General features: G+C 42.8%; 1 protein-coding gene across 3 annotated transcripts in view; it reads left to right on the top strand.

Annotated features, from left to right (window-relative positions):
* GLI3 (GLI family zinc finger 3) overlaps nucleotides 1–16138 on the top strand; it is a 244269-nt gene that overhangs the window by 130190 nt on the left and 97941 nt on the right. For all 3 annotated transcript variants that reach the window (XM_035129597.3, XM_035129598.3, XM_088654320.1), the window contains exon 5: nucleotides 12677–12782. In XM_035129597.3, the coding sequence (XP_034985488.3) occupies nucleotides 12677–12782 (106 nt within the window). The remainder of the gene's footprint in view (nucleotides 1–12676; nucleotides 12783–16138) is intronic.

Genomic DNA, 16138 nt, shown 5'->3' on the forward strand with positions numbered 1-16138 from the left:
ATTTAATTTTCTTTAATGATTTGGCAGACAGAAAACTGCATATTGAAGGAGATGCCAGATTGGGAAGTTGTGGGTTTATGTCAGTAATGACCATTTAAATGGCAAAAATAGAACTGCAGGATGTGGCTGCAATCCTATCCTTATGCTCACTTATACCTGGGAGTAAATTCAATTTTACTGTATGGGACTTACTTCTGAGTAGACTGCACTGTTGCATAATTCCAGGCACATGCCCTTCAGCACTGTGGGAGGCAAACAAGAAAAGAGAGAGGTAAAAATTATGTTTTTACTAATGATTAATTACTTTAATACTTTATTGTCATTTGTTGCCTAACACAGAGCAATCTGTAGGTGGCATACAATCAAGTTTACAAACATAGAGAATTGTTAAAAATATCAGCCATCAAAATTTTAGAAAAGAGATCAGAACATAAAACATGAGCTTCCAAAGTTGCTCGCTACTTCAGAGTACAAATCTCTCAGCAGCTGGTAGGACGTATTGCAGGGGTGAGGGAACCTTTCAGCCCAAGGGTTGTATTTCCTCATGGGACCATGTTCATACGCCTCCCTTTCGCATTTCCCGACCAGTGAGCTGATGAGCATCCCCGTGGCAGCATTAGGTTAAAATGGAAATAGGGAATGGAAAATGGAAATAAGAGCAGTAACAAACCTCATGAGCTGGCTTGGGGGCTGGTGCGAGAGGACTTGTGATGAGGGCTAGTCTGCAAGGTGGGTTCACTGCACATGGGTGAGCTTGCTATACAAATCAGCCACTTTAGATGCCTCTTGAAGTGACTTCTACTTCGCAGTTGTACAGTTGAGGCAGGCCACAAATGTATCTGCAACACTTGTACAATGTCCCACTAGTACCACTCTAAGAGTGACATTCTGTGCTTTGTTGTGACCTACCAAACTACACACAGGCCTGTAAGATGTGTGGCAGCTATCTTGTTTTTGTATTCTGCAGATGGCAGTAAAAACAGGATGACTGTTGAGTCTCTGGTGGGCTATCGCACATGGTTGGTGTGCTGCATTGGTTTGGCGAGTTGCAAGTTGTGCTCTACCACTGCCACGTACGTAGGCGCTTAGGGCAGGTCTAGGAAATTAGTTTCAAGAGTTTTATTTAAATGTAAAAGAGCCCTATTTGATCAAACCAAGAACAGGACATGAAGACAGCAACCTCTTACATTGTTTATCCTCAGTTGCCTGATCCCCAGCAATGCTACCTATGAATCTCAGGTTCCATTTAGCTATTGGCTAACATCTGTTGACAGGCCTGTCCTCCATGAATTTGTATAATCCTTTGGAAATCAGTGCTTTAAAGGCCATCACCATTTCCATCTGAATTATGTTGTTGTTTAGTCGTTTAGTCGTGTCCGACTCTTCGTGACCCCATGGACCATAGCACGCCAGGCACTCCTGTCTTCCACTGCCTCCCGCAGTTTGGTCAGACTCATGTTGGTAGCTTCGAGAACACTGTCCAACCATCTCGTCCTATGTCGTCCCCTTCTCCTAGTGCCCTCAATCTTTCCCAACATCAGGGTCTTTTCCAGGGAGTCTTCTCTTCTCATGAGGTGGCCAAAGTATTGGAGCCTCAGCTTCACGATCTGTCCTTCCAGTGAGCACTCAGGGCTGATTTCCTGAAGAATGGATAGGTTTGATCTTTTTGCAGTCCATGGGACTCTCAAGAGTCTCCTCCAGCACCATAATTCAAAAGCATCAATTCTTCGGCGATCAGCCTTCTTTATGGTCCAGCTCTCACTCCCATACATCACTACTGGGAAAACCATAGCTTTAACTATACGGACCTTTGTAGGCAAGGTGACTTCTCTGCTTTTTAAGATGCTGTCTAGGTTTGTCATTGCTTTTCTCCCAAGAAGCAGGCGTCTTTTAATTTCATGACTGCTGTCACCATCTGCAGTGATCAAGGAGCCCAAGAAAGTAAAATCTCTCACTGCCTCCATTTCTTCCCCTTCTATTTGCCAGGAGGTGATGGGACCAGTGGCCATGATCTTGGTTTTTTTGATGTTGAGCTTCAGACCATATGATCTGAATTATATGTTTTAATAATTCCAGAATGTTCTTAAATTTCAAAGCTTTCCCAGAGTGTGCTAACATGTAGATTGGGACATGCTATGTCTGTTTTTAGATACATCTTCACCCGCATAGTTGCAGTATTTGCAAAGGATGTGTTTATGCATAATGTGTGTTAGTCTCTTTTGCCAATGTATACAGGTGAAATATGGTATAGTAAACATGCAGAATTTCCTTGCCCACATTGGCTACAGGGGACGCATTAGCCACAGCTGTGAAAGCAAAAATGCATGAATTCTGTGTGACAGAATTTAGTTGAGGTCATGCTCTCTGATTTCACTCTTAATAAATCATCCAAATCAAGAACTCTAGTTTTTAGAGAATTCCATTTTCTCATTATTCTGGAAAGCTGTGAATGCATTTTGGGAGCTGAAAGTATCTGTGCATTGGGGCTGATTTATATGCAGTAGTATAAACTTTCCTGATGTTATGTATTTTATTGCTACCACCACAGAAGGAAAAAGATGTGACTGTAGGAAGATCCCATCAACATGTATGGAGCCAGGCAGGAGTCCAGAGCAGCTGGATTAAAGCACACAGCTGGACCCTAGAGATGGAACTGTTTTTGCCTCGCTTTTCTTGAATTTGTTTGTTTGCTTGTTTGGGTGTGAGATTCATCCATGGTGTAAACACCAATGTACAGGGAACTTAGAGGAGCAGAAAATGCAGTCCAAAATGGTGTTTGGGCTGGGGAGAGAGATAAATTGCTTTTTCACTTGTGACAGAGCATTTGAAGTAACAGAGGAAGGGGGTTCTTTTGTCAGTTTCTGGCCGAGTCCAATTTGTCATTTTCTTGCAGAGAGCACATTATTAAGTTTGTTAAAGAACACCACAATGACCCAGAAGTTATAAAAAAAGGGCCTGTGGCAAAACAAGATCTCCACACATTCCAGGAAAAGACTCCAATTCCAAATAGCATTGTCACAGGACCAGAGTATGCCATTTGTTTCTGTTTTGTTTTGTTTGAGTTTATACACATGTACTTGTGATGTAGAACTGTAGATAATTTGAAAGGGGTGTTATACCAGTTGCCAAGAGCAGAGCTTAAGTGGAAATTGTACTCCATAGTTGGCAAATTTCTTTGGCCTCCCATTATATATATATATATATATATATATATATATATATATATATATATATATATATATGTGTGTGTGTGTGTGTGTGTGTGTGTGTGTGTGTGTGTGTGTAAAAAGGGCATGTGCATCTCTGAAACCGCTTGACTGATTGTGTTCAAATATGGACACAACGTCATATGTGAATACGCAAAGGATCTTATACAGTTTGCTTAGACAGATGTCATACCTGAGGCAGGTAAAGCAGGTAAAACCCACGGTTCCAGAACACAAAACTCAGACAGCCGGGGATGCTGGGAGCACAGGAGAGGTTGCAAAACAGCGCCCTCTAGCGATGGCTACACTGGTACTGCACCTAGGAAAGCTTCCCTCTTCACAACAGCTTGGCTTGGCTTTGCAGACTGGGCCGAGTGGAGGTGGGGCTCGCCTGGGTGGGGGATGGGGGGAGGAGGGGGCGGGATAGGTCATGGGTCGGGACAGGGTGGGGCCAAACACAGGGATGAGCCGGGGTGGGGGGAGGAGGGGCGGGATAGGTCATGGGTCGGGACAGCCTGTGGCCAGTCACAGGGATAACCCGGGGGGGAGGCATAGCTCATGGGTTGGGACAGGGTGGGGACAAGCAGAGGGATGAACCGGGGGAGGAGGGGCTGGGATAGCTCATGGGTCGGGACAGGGTGGGGGAAGTCACAGGGATGAGCCACAGCAACGCGTGGCCGGACCAGCTAGTATAATATATATATGAATGATATGCATTGTGTATCCCTGTACTTTTGTTGTTGACAATGTTTCCCCCCTCTTACTCAAGAAATACAGTTCTGTTTCGTTTTTAAAAAAGCATACTATGGATACATTTTTATTAAAACACATTATTGTCAGGAAAGAAATAGTTTACTTTGCCATCATCTTCTTTTTGCACATCTTCAATAACCACTTGGGCCTGATGGTTATATGGAAAAACGAACCAGTGCTGTCTAGTGTGTGGAGCCAGTTAAGGACATTTAGGGATCACAAGAGTCTTTCGTATCACCTAGCATAGCAAAAGACTTGAATTCTCTTATTGGCTATAGTTTGGTATCTGGTTATCTTGCAAGGTAATCCTGGCGAAGCATCGTGGAGCATGGAGTGTTTGGGAAGAGACATTTTCATTTCCTGGCTTCATCTAGCCTGCCTCTTCATGGGGAAAGATGAAGGCTGAACTTCTTTGCTGGGGAGTGAAAACATCCTCCTCCCAATTTGGCTAGGCCAGTCCCTTTGTGAGGTAACTTAACAGTAGAGACAAGCTAGTCATGAAAATAGTGTTTTTGTGACATTTTAGTTGGTATAATAAAGGCATTGTTGTCCTAATATGGCATTTGGAAGTTTTCTTATTGGCTTTTTATATTAATAACCACGCAATTCCATCCCTTTGGATTTTGAGCTGTAACAGGAAATTATCCTGAAGTTCAAGGCCAGCCCAGGGCATTTAGTTGCCAAAGGCAGACAATCCAAATGACACGCTCTGAAAACTGTGCACTTGCACTGTGCTCTTGCTCATTTCCTGTCCATTTCAATGGGGAAATGGCTCAAATCTGTCCAGTTTTCCACCCTTAGTGACACCTTTAATCCTCCATCTGGGGCTGCAGCCTCTCCCTAAATTTGTTTTACAGCTTTTAGTAAATTCTAGGTGATCACTAAGTAAATAATATTAATTTCTGGGAGCCAACTGACATTGATAAGGGAATTTTAACATGCTTGCTTATTAACAGATGATAATAATAGGACTACTAAAATATTGGGTTTTTCTTTTTTTAAACATAGGTCTTTAAATCTGTACACAGTGGAGTTGCAATGACTGTGGAAAGCAATAAAGTGTTCTAGCTGAAAGCCAGCCAGCAGCTATTTAGCCAATACCTGCAGCAAATCTGGCCTGCTAAGGAGCTTTCTGTGGCTGCCAGTTGGCTGAAAACGTTTCCAGCCTTTTTCTCTTCCAGCTCAGATAGCTACTTCTCCAAGCATTTGGCACCCAGATTGTTGGGGAACCACTGAAAACAAATAAAGTATGTTCCCACAAGGTGTTTTGGTTTACATAAACACAAAGGTGGCAAAGCAGACACCAAGTGTGTGTAATACTTGGTCCCGCTGCTTTGCCTTGCCAAGGTGGGAACTCCAGCTGGAACAATGTATTGCTAGGAACGAGCTCTGGAAACTCGCAAAGGAGCCATGCACAGAAGTGTAATAAGTGAAACAAAATGAGAAGTACTGTATCCCCATATAAGGGGACTCTGTCAAACAGTGCAAACTTTTCTATCTTTATTTTCGTTCTAAAAGGTTGCCCACCACTGGGGACATCTCATTGAGGCCCCCACCAGGGCCAGGCTAAGGCAGTTAGTAGTTTTACTCAAATCTAAACCTGGAGGGTCTCCAGCCCAGGTTCCAGGTGTGCTGTGGCTTCAGCCAGACTGTATCCATCAGAAACTACTACTTTTTTGAAACGTCAGGGATAGAAGAGCAATGCAGACGTTTGTTTCTGGTGGCCAGGGCTTTTGTTTCATGGTCCTGTTCACTTTTGGCATTATTTAGTTGACATCCTGCTTGCCTTGTACATGGAGATCATAGTCAACTGTTTCTGTTGACTATGTTGCTGAGTCTAAAGGAGAGAAGCAGAAGTGCGTAGAACTAATTGGCTTCTGAGGCAGAAAGAGAAGGAAACCACACCTCTCCAAAACAAAATGAAAGTGGAGGGGAAACCTGTCTCAAACATTATAATAGCCATCTCCAACCTAGTGTGGTGTAGTGGTTAAGAGCGGTAGACTCGTAATCTGGGGAACCGGGTTCGCGTCTCCGCTCCTCCACATGCAGCTGCTGGGTGACCTTGGGCTAGTCACACTTCTCTGAAGTCTCTCAGCCTCACTCACCTCACAGAGTGTTTGTTGTGGGGGAGGAAGGGAAAGGAGAATGTTAGCCGCTTTGAGACTCCTTCGGGTAGATAAAGCGGTATATCAAATCCAAACTCCTCCTCCTCCTCCTCCTCCTCCTCCTCCTCCTCCTCCTCCTCCTCCTCCTCCTCCTCCTCCTCCTCCTCCTCCTCCTCCTCTTCTTCTTCTTCTTCTTCTTCTTCTTCTTCTTCTTCTTCTTCTTCTTCTTCTTCTTCTTCTTCTTCTTCTTCTTCTTCTTCTTCTTCTATCCCCCAGATGCTTTGGACTACATTCCCACCAGCCCCAGCTTGCATGGCCAACCATCAGAGATAATGGAGGTTGTTGTCTCAAATGTCTGGAGGGTACCAAGTTGGGGAAAGCTGCACTCAAGTCATGAGTATTAATAGCAGGAACACGTTTTTGCCAAACTGCTTCTATAGCCCAATGGATAGCTAGTATATTCCGGCGTATAAGATGACTGGGCGTATAAGACGACCCCCAACTTTTCCAGTTAAAATATAGAGTTCGGAATATACTCGCTGTATAAAAAATACAGCCCGGCATATAAGACGACCCCCAACTTTTGAGAAGATTTTCCTGGGTTAAAAAGTAGTCTTATACGCAGGAATATACAGTAGTGTGTTTTTTGCACATAAAGTCAAAATGGGCTGCAGTCTGGAGTAGAGAGGACACAAACAATATTCCCTTGCCCCATACCATAGGTCCCCAATTACAGCCCGCAGTTGGGGGCACAGTTCAGACAATGGCAAAAGCTGTGCACACTGGCATCTTTACGGTCATAGGTAAGGGGCATGTTTCCTCTGACGAGCTCTTCCCAGGACACACCTCTTATTTTCTCACATATAGCTGAAAGCAAAACTGGAAATACCATTCTTTGGCAAGATTCCCACAGCCAGCCCCCACTCCAGGCTGCCCATCCTACACTGACATGGACCTTCACCCTAACACTGGGCAGCCTAACTTTCACTGACAGATGTAGCATTATGTACCCTCCCCATCACTCCCTGAAAAATACTTCATCATCAAGAGAAGAAATTGAATATTATTTGCCTTTCTCTTTATTTCCTTTTTGTTTGTTTTTTCATGGTAGAATGAAAAATTAGATGTGGCTGAAGTTAGTCAGCTGTTCCCTAGGACCATGCACATAGTTTATAAAGCATCATGTGAATTTACCAGACCAATTGAACAATAGGCCAATAGAGCAAAGCCTTGATGAGAACTGATATTCTAAGATCATGAAGCAGAATCTGAAGAAGTGTGCATGCACAGGAAAGCTCATACCAATGACAAACTTAGTTGGTCTGTAAGGTGCTGCTGGACATAATTGCTGAGTTATGCACTAATGGTACATCTTCCATGTGCTCGCATTCTGCATTTCTTATTTCAAAAGATGGAAGTAATGCTTCAGGAATGGGTATAGCACTGACTTAGCAGAGACCTCACATTGATGCAAAATGTTGATTACACATATGCAGGTAGACAAGTGATAAATAATAGAGATACTGGAAAACCTTTAATGCCTGCCAGAGGACTCCTACTTGTCTGTATTAACCATGCCTTCAGTTCAGCAAGCCTCCCAAGAAGATTGCATCTGCTTTGATATTTTAATAGAAAATGTTATTATCATTAAAGTTTCACAGGAGATTCTGTTTTATTCATTATGAAGGCAGAATGAAAAGTTTTGCTTTCAAACCCAAGGGGAATATCTTGTTTGAGGAAGGGAACAGATGCCTTTCACTTTAAGAAAGAAAAAACCCCACAGAAAAAACCCCAAACCACTGCTCAACTGCCGGAGACAAAATCAAGACAGAAAAGAAAGGTGATAGCTGAACGAAAAGGTCTGTCCTTGGGCTTTGGAGCCAAAGATTTTGAGGGCTTGATGGCAGAGTTAACTGCGGTTTCCTCATCTGTAGTAGTAGTTGGGTTTGTTTCTTCTTGATTCAGCAGTTCCCGGAAGGTACGGCTAGTACTTACTTTTCTCTGTGCTCACAAATATCAGCATGGAATTGTAGGACTGCAGGTGGAGGCTTACATGACTGAATGTTCCCCATTCTTGGGGTGGGGAGGAATCCCTTCAGAGTAAAAGAAGACGAAGAAAGAGGTGTTCAGGAGAAACGCTTCCACGTCTGTCACAGTTCTCAGCAACCCCCTGGCCCTTGTGTAGGCTATACTTTTGAAGTTGTGCTTCTGAAACACCGTAGAGAACTATAGTCATCGGCCTTGTAAAGAAATAGAAAAGGTCATAAAAGCCTCTCATTGCCAGTATTGCTCTGCATTGTCTGTAGCTTGGGAATAATGCAGTCCTTGATTTTGAAAAAAGAAACTACAGCGGTACCTCGCAAGATGAACGAAAAACTCGCTAGACGAAAGCGTCTAGCGATTCTTTGTTGTCTCACAAGACGAAGCTTTCTATGGCCGCATCTCACAAGATGAATTTTTTTTGCCGCTTCTTTTTTGCTGTCTGTCGTTTGTTTCTGCAAGACGAAAATTTTCGTAAGATGGCACGACCCGCGGAACGAATTATTTTCATCTTGCGAGGTACCACTGTACCCAGAAACTGTTGATGGGTGTTATTGCGGCATGACCTATTAAAGAAAAACTTGTATCCCACGGTTTGGATTAGTCCTGTTACGTTTCCAGTGTAGCCCTATACACTGACTTTCACTTAAAAGGACTCCACTTCCAAAGGCACTATTCATATACCGTACTTTCCTCCTCTGGGATCAGACAATCCTTAATATATTTCTTCACTGGGGAAATATTAGTTAGAGTTAAGGTAGATGAGGTGGGTGTCAATTTAAGGACCGATGCCCTTTCCTCTTCTGGTAAGACTAAATTATAAGAAAAATATTGTATTAGGAGGAGCGAGCCAACAGGAAACCAAGCTGGCAGCTATAAAAGCCATACATAGATAAATCACACACACACACACACACACACACACGATTTTATAGGGCCCCCAGTCTGGTTCAAGTCGAGTTCTCTCTGTAGGGGCTCTTTCAAATAAGTATTTGAAGAAGATTTCTGTATGAATATTCAAAGCGTTTCTCCCTTTGCACCCACAGGCATGTAGAATTTACTGCTTACCTGTGAGCTGTGTGGAGTTTCAATTCCCTTGGCGCAATTGATTTCAATGGTTGAGTACATTATCCCCCCTTTCTCCCATTTCACATGTTACTTTTCTGGCAGTAGAGTACACAGCACTTAGCAGCTGGTTTGTGAAACCATCAGTCAGGAAATTGTATGATAAATAGGGGGTAGCCAGGCTTAGTGGCACTTCATTCTGCTTCAGCGGTTTTAGCTTGACTTTGGAAAAATCACCATGTGGTATTTTGTCAAGGGTTGCAACAGAAGATGGCTAGAGTGCAGCAGCAACTTGGCATACATCCTGCTTGGGTTATGATGTTCCACAGCTGTATTGCTCGTGTGTAAGGAATAAACTCTGAGCTGGATAATTATGGTGAATGCCAGTTTTTCGGGTTTCTCCTCATCGTGCCGGTGGTTGTAGACAGCTCTGTTACAATGATTGACTACTTTGTCTCTGCACCTCCCCGCACAATGAAAACTGCGAACGAGGTGCAATTAAGAACCGGTGAGGAGCTTAATGCAAGAGGACTCACAAAAGGGTGCTCTTTAAATTTATGATCAAGTTTCTCGCGACATAATATTACAGTATTTGAATTGCATATAATACTATTGCATGCCCGTAGATGCTTAAGACCACTTGAATTGTTTCACAAACTGCATTTTCTTGTATGAGTAAATATGAAAACATAGGGGCTTTGCAGTTGTGTACAGAAAGCTAACTATCAGCAGGCATGATCCTGAAAGTGCCTTCCATGTAGGAATTTAGCCTTATGGTCCTCATTCATCTACACGTGAGGAATATACATTAGGCTGCGAGGATCGAGGCTTCTTTGGTAAAGGTGATCTGAAAGTATCTGGGGGATTGTGCTCCAAGCCTTTTGGATCCAATGCATGTGGTCCAGCACTGAGCTCTGGATGCTCCCTTTTAGCTAGGCTTAAGTGGATGGATTCTTTAGTTGAGCTGGTATTAAATAGGAATTCTGCATCTGGAACAGGCTCAGGGTTTGTTGTGTTGCAGCTCTAGTCAATATAAACATTTTAGGGTTTTGCCTTTGTATCACAGGCAGCTTTTCCGACATGTCTCTTAACAAAGAAGATAAAGTGTGGGTAGAATTGGTGGCATTATTTCAGGATAGGTGCAAAGGAATTGGCCACTTTTTAAGGATATCCTCACTCCACAGAAACCCACACCGAAAGCTGTTTAATGTGCCTGTTTCAGAAATATGATCTTGGCAGCCTGGGTCTCAAGCAATGCGAAGGGATGTTTGTCTTGGAGGAGATGAATACAAACAATCTTTTATGAGGTATCACAGCATTTGTGGTTAATGTTTTCTACTGGAGAATCCAAATGCAAGTTCTTCAGTAAGACTCGCTGTTTGTCACGGAGGTTGCTCCACATGAACTGGAATGGGTGTCAGCTCTGTGCCTCTGTGAGTCCCTATAATTCATGCTAAGCCTTGTGGAATTTGGTCGGGGTTGCAGAGAACTTTCCCATACGAATCAAGGCCTATATGTTTGTGTTTAAGAGTAAGGATAGAAGTTGAGGCGCTAGAAATTATTGTTTTAAGTGGTACTTTGTCATTTATATTAGCAATCCATTGCAGTCCCCCAAGATTCAGGATCAATTCAGACTTGCTGGTAAGAAAGTGAGTTAAGAGTCAGAATCTAAAGTCTTTTTTTATGGCAACTGTAATCTGAATATGATCTGATATATGTGGACTTATATGAGGTCTCTGTTCATGTGATTGGTGTCGGAGAAGCTTACTCATTATATTTCCACATATTGGGAACCGCCCTGAGAACTTTTGATGAAGGGCGGTATCATCGTCATCAACAACTATTCATCCATTAGGAATTAATTATTATCTGTTTTGCTAACTATAAGCAGCTGTCTTTTGTCAGTCTGCATGTTTTCAATATTGTACTTACATCAGGGATTTTTCAGCCTTTTTGTAATGTGACCCAAGTTCTGGTTTGCATGTTCTTTGTGGGCCACTGCATATTTGCTTCTTATAGCTTCACATGGGAGGCTGGTGGAAGAGCTTCCAAGCGAAACCCCAGTTTCTTCTGCATGCCCCCTAATGCTGTTGTGAACATGGTGAGGGAGAATGGAAAGAGGAGGAAATGTTCCTGGATTTGCATAGGCTCTCTGCTATTTCACCCAAGACACTATAACAAATTGTGGCCAACGAGACGTTATGAGAGATCATGTGGCTGCAGCTTCCCCATATTTCACCACACTAACGTGGTGGAATAAACACAGGAAGCAGTGAAGTCAACATTTCCTCCCCGCCCCTCCAGTTAATTGTCCGCTGTTTGCAGGGGGTGGAGAAATACTAATCCTGATGATGTTGCGTCATGCACTTCATTTATGAAACATTACTAGGGAGATATGTGGGGGGGCAGCTCCAGTAGTGCTTTGCAATGGACTTTGCTGCACTATATTTTTACGAGTATTTTTTTTAAAAGATGCTAATACTATGCTAATAATAATAATAAATATTGGGGTGTGCTTATGAAAGGCTAGCTGATCTCTTTGATCTGACACTTCACATATGCGCACTGCAATTATTTATTAAAGACTTCTTTATGTAATTTTCCATTAAAGTGATGAAAAGAGAATATTAAAATTAAGACATGAATATTCATGTGTGCCAAGCAAATTGGATGAGCCAAACTCTGTATCTTACACAGTTGGCTTGGGCGCATGTAAATGCAAAGGTATATTTAGCACTGTGCAATATTGCTTCTTGGCAGGTTTGTGTCTGCAGAAAAGTTCAAAATGTGCTGTGATTCTCTGAGAATCTCTGTATTCTTTCTTTTCTCTTTTTTAAGCCTTATGGCTGCTTGTGATAGGCCATGGCTCAGTGGTAGAGCTCATGCTTTGCACAGCAGAAGGTCTCAGGTTCAATGCCTGGCACCTCTAGCCAAACAGAAATACGTAGCAAGTGATATGAAAGACCCACTTCTGCCACTGCCAGAAAAAAAATGGGCTAGATGGACAAATAGTCTGGCTAGCTACAAGCCTCTTGCTGTGTTCCTAAGCCATGCTTGGTAGTGTATGGGCAGTGCACTTTGAAACCAGAAAAGTCAACAGGATTACTCATTGAGGTTTTCGGTGGCCAGAGATTTGACCCCCATAGGCTCACTCATCCATTGTCTCCCGAGACAGACGGATGCCAACAAAAGGCCGGAGGGTAGAGCTTCCATGCCATGCAGAGATCCTTATCTCTCCCCATGACTAGCAGAATTAGGCAAAATAGTTTAACAGTGCAAAATAAGAGAAAATATGCAAATATTCATATTTCGTATTATCCATGTAGATACAACTCATATTTTCTTTTCACAGCGTTTGGGGCTGCCTGGGTGCAGATTTCTTACATATATCTTTTGGGGGTTTTGTGCAATGTGTACACACAGGCTTGTTTATTGGATCTTTTAAATATTATATACTACTAAGGTAGAATAACAATGAGATTTGGAAACCCGTATTTCTTTTTTCAGATCCGCCTCACCTTTTCCCAGCATTCCACCCTCCTGTTCCAATTGACGCAAGACACCATGAAGGGCGTTATCATTACGAACCATCTCCCATTCCGCCGCTACATGTGTAAGTATGAACTCTTGCAGCACCTTGGCTTACAGCTGAAGGAAAACACCATAATTCACTGCATCTTTTGTGCTGCTTGAGCAACCTGTAGCAGCAGGAGACCAGCTTCTCTTAGCAGACCCCTTTAAGGGGTTTCCCCATAGTTTAAAAGCAATGCCCTCCTTCTCTTAATGTGGATGGGTTGATTGCAATGAGGACACTGTGCGTGTTTAGAGGTGCTCTTATGCAATCACCTTCTATGTGTAATGGGAATTGGCTGCAGATGATGTGAGATTCATAATAACATTGTGATGTTGGTTCAGTGCCTTTCACACGACTAGAAGAATCCACACGAAAGGCAAAAAATTTTTTCTTATGAACGTGCCTTTTCTGACTGTGGTTCCTATTTGTATTTCATTTCTATTTCGTTTTGCAAGGTGTCCTAGAAATTGGGATTGATAGGAGCAGGGTAGCCGAATTAGTCTCAGACTTGGCTGGACTGAAGCGTGATTACACACACACACACACACACGTATAATTCCCCACAATGGACTAAAGATATCGTGCCACCAGGAGGCTTTGGGGTGTCATGGCTTTTCTATCTGTGCTATCAGAAAAACGCAGGGAAAGCTGCATGTGTTTTACAGGAGCAGCCTGCCTGATGAGGTGGAGCCAAGGTGGCAGTGAGGTCAAGATTATACGAACTAATTAATAATAATAATAATAATAATAATAATATTTTATTTATACCCCGCCCATCTGGCTGGGTTTCCCCAGCCACTCTGGGCGGCTTCCAACAGAAAAATACAATACAATAATGGATTAAACATTAAAAGCCTCCCTAAACAGGGCTGCCTTCAGATGTCTTCTAAAAGTCTGGTAGTTGTTTTCCTTTTTGACATCTGTTGGGAGGGCGTTCCACAGGGCAGGCGCCACCACCGAGAAGGCCCTCTGCCTAGTTCCCTGCAACTTGGCTTCTCGCAACGAGGGAACCGCCAGAAGGCCCTCGGTGCTGGACCTCAGTTTCCGGGCAAAACGATGGGGGTGGAGACGCTCCTTCAGGTATACTGGACTGAGGCCATTTAGGGCTTTAAAGGTCAGCACCTTTACTCATGGGAATGTTGAGTTGGCTCCATCAGCACATCAGTACCACAGGTGGCTCTCCTGTTTTGCCACCAGAGACACCCTTTGCCCATCCCACCAAAGCCTTGTTTACTGGGGTTGCAATGCAACCACTTCTGGGTTCCAGCAAGACCTTGAAAGCCCCACAAGATTTCACAGAAACCCAGAAGCTATTATCCTCACTTCTGCAGCAAGTACCCCTTGGATTCCGGCCCCGATCAGCACAGCCCTTCCTGATAAATAGCCACAATGCGGCTGCTGGAAGGCTGTGGCTGCCGCTCTGCCTCACTGGGGAAACAGCTCCTGAGTTTTTTTGAGTCAGATACAATGCTGGGTCCAGTTTTAGCATCATGTGTCCCCTTTCCCATTCCCATGGATTTACCTTAGCATGGCTTCTGTACTGATGCTAAATACTACTAATGCTAAATAGGTTCCCTTTTAAACTGGGTTTGCAAACCTGTTGGAACCCCTGATTAAGAGAGGCCAACCTGATTAACAGAACCCATCGTCTGTGGTGCTGCTTGTTGCAAGAAATACGTTATGGCTAAGGCAGACAAAGAAAGAGAGGGAACGAGAGAGAAAGTGTGCATCCCTGAAGGTGCCTGCTGATTTGCAAACTGAGGTGCTTAAATGTTCTACTGTACCTTTGGAAATGTTTTGTGGTGCAGCAAAAGGGCAAGATTTACTCCTGGAATGCCTGGGGTTTATCTGTCTGTGGGTTCACTGAAGCAAAACAATCCTACTGCCTTAGCAGTGGAACTTATAATAGGTAGCTACCAACTATTACCTATATATTTTGTTGACATTTATTCCATGAGTTGTCATTCTATAAATACTAAATTAAAAGGTACCAAACACTGTAAAATACCACTAGAGAAACTGGGACTGGTGTGTCCCCCTCTTGGAAGCTTTCCCCCCCCCCTTTTCAGTTTTTGGATTAGGTTAGAATTCTTTCTTGCTAAAAATATCCCAGGGTGTCAAAAGCTTTTCACAAGTGACTGCTATGAAAGGGGATGAATATTTTTTTCTTGGGTAGGTAGATTGTCATAGTCTACAATTGTTCCATGCATGTACACCCAGTCATTTGATTGATGGATTTGTAATCCCAAAAAAATTGCAAGTGTGGCAGTTTGCACTAACTTAACGGAAAAATACTAGTGAAAACATGGGGGGGGGAGCCTTTATGCAGAATCAAACACTGCTTTATTATGGATGGGAAAGGTATGTCAACATAGAAGGGAAGGGGGAGGGAGTTCCAGTGTCGTCTTTTCAACTATAAAATCCAGAAGAACTACTATAATCCATAAAAACCCAAATCCACAAAGCAGTTTCAGTCCTTTGCTAAAAGGCTTGATATATACATTTAATCATCTCTAATAATCTCTCTCTCACAGTGTGGAAATAAAGGAAGAAAAGCACAAGTAATACTTTGAAGAATAATGCTAGTTGTTTAGATGGCAGATTGCTTCTCCATGGCTATTAGTTACAGCTGTGTAATTACATATATACTGGAGGGAAAAAATGAATTTGTTTTAAAACAAGTCATCTTCTGTGAGCAGAATTAATTGATATTAACAATCCTAACTATATGCTCAAGAACATACACAATATTTTACCAGCAGTTATTTTGGCTCAGTCTCTTATTAGCCAAATTGTAATTTCAGAAGAAATTGGCCTGAAGGCTAGCAATAAATCTGTGTTGCATTCTTCCTTGGGCTTGAAAAGTGGGGGACCCTGTATTTACAGTTGGAGTAGTATGAGAGGAGAGGAGACTTCCAGGAACTGTGATTTATTTTTCCATTGAGCTTATTTGCATCTGTTATTATTTGGATTGTACTCGGTTGTGCAGTAAAATGCATTTGAATGGTCTGAATTAAACTGGCTCAAAGGCTTTTTCTTTTTGAGGACACCCCGTGCACTCATTGCTGAAAATTCAGCACTACATGAGAATAATAGTATGTAGAACTGGCTTGGAAAGAAGGCCTATGAATTGCTGTGCCTTTTCTTAACCTTACAACACGAGCCTAACTAATCATGTTTACTTCAGAAACAAGTCCTGTTGAGTTCAGTGGAACTTAATCCATAGTTGAGGGTTGCAGACTCTTCTTAGGTCTGCAGACCAAAGCGAATGTGCAATGTGGCTTTCATGTTATGTTTAACATTGTCCTCAAGCTTGGGTGTGACTTGTTAGGTTCTATTCATCTCTGAGACATTCAGACATTCAGTCTAACAGTAAAGCTTTTGTTGGGATGTAC

Source organism: Zootoca vivipara, chromosome 11, assembly GCF_965207765.1.
Source record: "Zootoca vivipara chromosome 11, rZooViv2.hap1.1, whole genome shotgun sequence".
Lineage (NCBI taxonomy): Eukaryota > Metazoa > Chordata > Lepidosauria > Squamata > Lacertidae > Zootoca > Zootoca vivipara.